This window comes from Alosa sapidissima, chromosome 13 (assembly GCF_018492685.1).
Source record: "Alosa sapidissima isolate fAloSap1 chromosome 13, fAloSap1.pri, whole genome shotgun sequence".
NCBI lineage: Eukaryota > Metazoa > Chordata > Actinopteri > Clupeiformes > Clupeidae > Alosa > Alosa sapidissima.
This window is the reverse complement of record NC_055969.1, coordinates 22234916-22237001: the sequence shown is the minus strand read 5'-3', so window position 1 is coordinate 22237001 and position 2086 is coordinate 22234916. Positions and strand designations below refer to the sequence as shown.

At 49.2% G+C, this 2086-nt stretch overlaps 1 protein-coding gene across 1 annotated transcript in view; it reads right to left on the bottom strand.

The window, feature by feature from the left end:
• Positions 1 to 1120, bottom strand: part of fibcd1b (fibrinogen C domain containing 1b) — a 111985-nt gene extending 110865 nt beyond the window's left edge. The window contains 1 exon segment of the mRNA XM_042060034.1: positions 97 to 1120. Coding sequence (XP_041915968.1) covers positions 97 to 168 — 72 coding nt within the window. The 5' untranslated portion in view covers positions 169 to 1120.
• Positions 1121 to 2086: the final 966 nt, after the last annotated feature.

The following is a 2086-nucleotide window of genomic DNA, read 5'->3' as shown; positions in this document are numbered from 1 at the left end:
CACCTGACTCCACCGCTGAGCAGAGAGAATGCACCTGCGGATCTGGTTTTGGAATAAAGCGGTCAAGCGCCTGAGGTGGGGCAGCCGGGCACGTACCTGATTTTTATGCCGCTGTCCATCTTCGAGTTCCGAAGAGCTGTTCATGATCTCCCATCGGTCAATGACCATTCTCCGGTACACGAAAAAATCACTGACGCCTGTTGTGTCACAGGCGAGGGAGAGAAAAGAAAGTCTCGATGTTATTTCCCTGTTATTTGCTCCATAGATAAGAGAAGAAAACCGTTCGCTAAAAGCGGGGTGGGAGGGAGAGAGAGAGGGAAAGAGGGAGAGGCTCAACTACTTCGGGACCACAGTGGCTACTGGTCTACGGACGGCAGCGGGGACACTATCACCACACACATTGTGATCTCATACGCACTCGGAAAAAAACTTCTTCGACACAAAGCTTAATTTTTCGGGGCTCCGGGCCTTTGCCTGTTCCCCCCGGAGACGCAACGGTCGTTTCAAATCCGCGTCCCCTATAGATTCCACACTAATTTGTGAGCAGAAAAGCAAGCCCCTTGAAGAAAATCAAGTGGCTAGAAGAAACAACTGGAAAAAACTACTCGTTGAAAGCATGAGGATAATCCAAGCAATGCTATTAAACGCCAGAAAAAATATACAATATGTTCCGTTCATCAACCCCACGGAAAGATTTGAAAATCCGTCCGATATTGAACAAGTGCCCTTGTCTTCTTTGAAAAAAATGTTCTCTTCCTCTTAAAGTTATTTGGCTGGACTGAGTAGTTCCTTTTTTCTGTGTCCAAGAGGCTCCGTGTAGATTTCCGCAGGGCTTTCCACGACTCCACCGGGCTACACGAGCTGGCAGTGGCACCGTGAATTGGGATAAAGACACCCTCTGCGTGTCCTAGTTTATCGGCTCATCAGCAGGGAGTGGGATATTTCGCACAGATGCTTGTGACAGAAACGGCGCGGGCGGGCAGATTAACAGAGCTTCCACTCGCGTGCCGCGCAGTTTACCCCCTTTCGCGGCTCCGAGCTGGCACTCTCGGGCGCGTCCCCAGTACCTCAGCGCGCTCCCCAGGAACGCCCTCCCTCTCGAGCGCGCTAAAACTCTCCACCTCCGCTGGTTGCTCCGCAAAGCCCTCCCGCCAGAAACCGCAAACCTGATTCTGGGTCTCCAAGCGAGACAGAGGTCTGTGGCTCTGTGAAGAAATGTGTTATTCAGAGAGCTCTCTCTCTCTCTCTCTCTCACACACACACATACACACACACACACCTGCCTACTGCTCCCACTTTCACACTATCCCTGCCCCCCCCAACACACACACACACACACACACACACACACACACACACTCATCCCTGACACAAGAGAGCACTCATTCACACAAACCCACACCTCTCCCTTTGAAGTGAAACAAAAATAAAATCTAGGTATATTTGAAACAGCCAGAGATTGGCAGATTGTTCGTGCAGTAAAATAAAGTGTACTCAGGTAACCTGTACCCCCCCCCCCCCCCCCCCCCCCTGTAAGCGGCTGCTTGAACAACACCTTCATCAAACACCCTCGTCCTCAGGCAACATCACTTGCTGCACACCTGTCTCAGGTGCTTACGAGGGCTGTGTATCAAACTGCAGTAACACACTGCAGTGTGTCTGACTGATGGTGCGCAGGCTGATTTATGATGTTGGCATTTGAAAGGAAACAGGAAGGTTATTTGTAGAATGCCAAAATATTTTTGGGATGTGAGTGTGAGGATAGGATTGTACTCTGCGCTGTCTGTCAAAAGTTAAAATAAAAACTTTACTCACTCTGATCGGTATTTACATTTCCATCTCTTCTAAGAGACAACAAGTCTGGCAGCAGAAACAGATATGTACTGTACTGTATATAGAATGCTCTGACAGGAGAATCCTTAAGAGTTCTGCTAAGGAACACAGAATGGACCTAAGAGTTCCACCAAGGAACACAAATTGACCCTGTGTGTGTGTGTGTGTGTGTGTCTGTGTGTGTGTGTGTCTGTGTGTGTGTGTGTGTTAGAATAGAACAGTAGACATGTACCTCACCCTCACTGTGATTCTC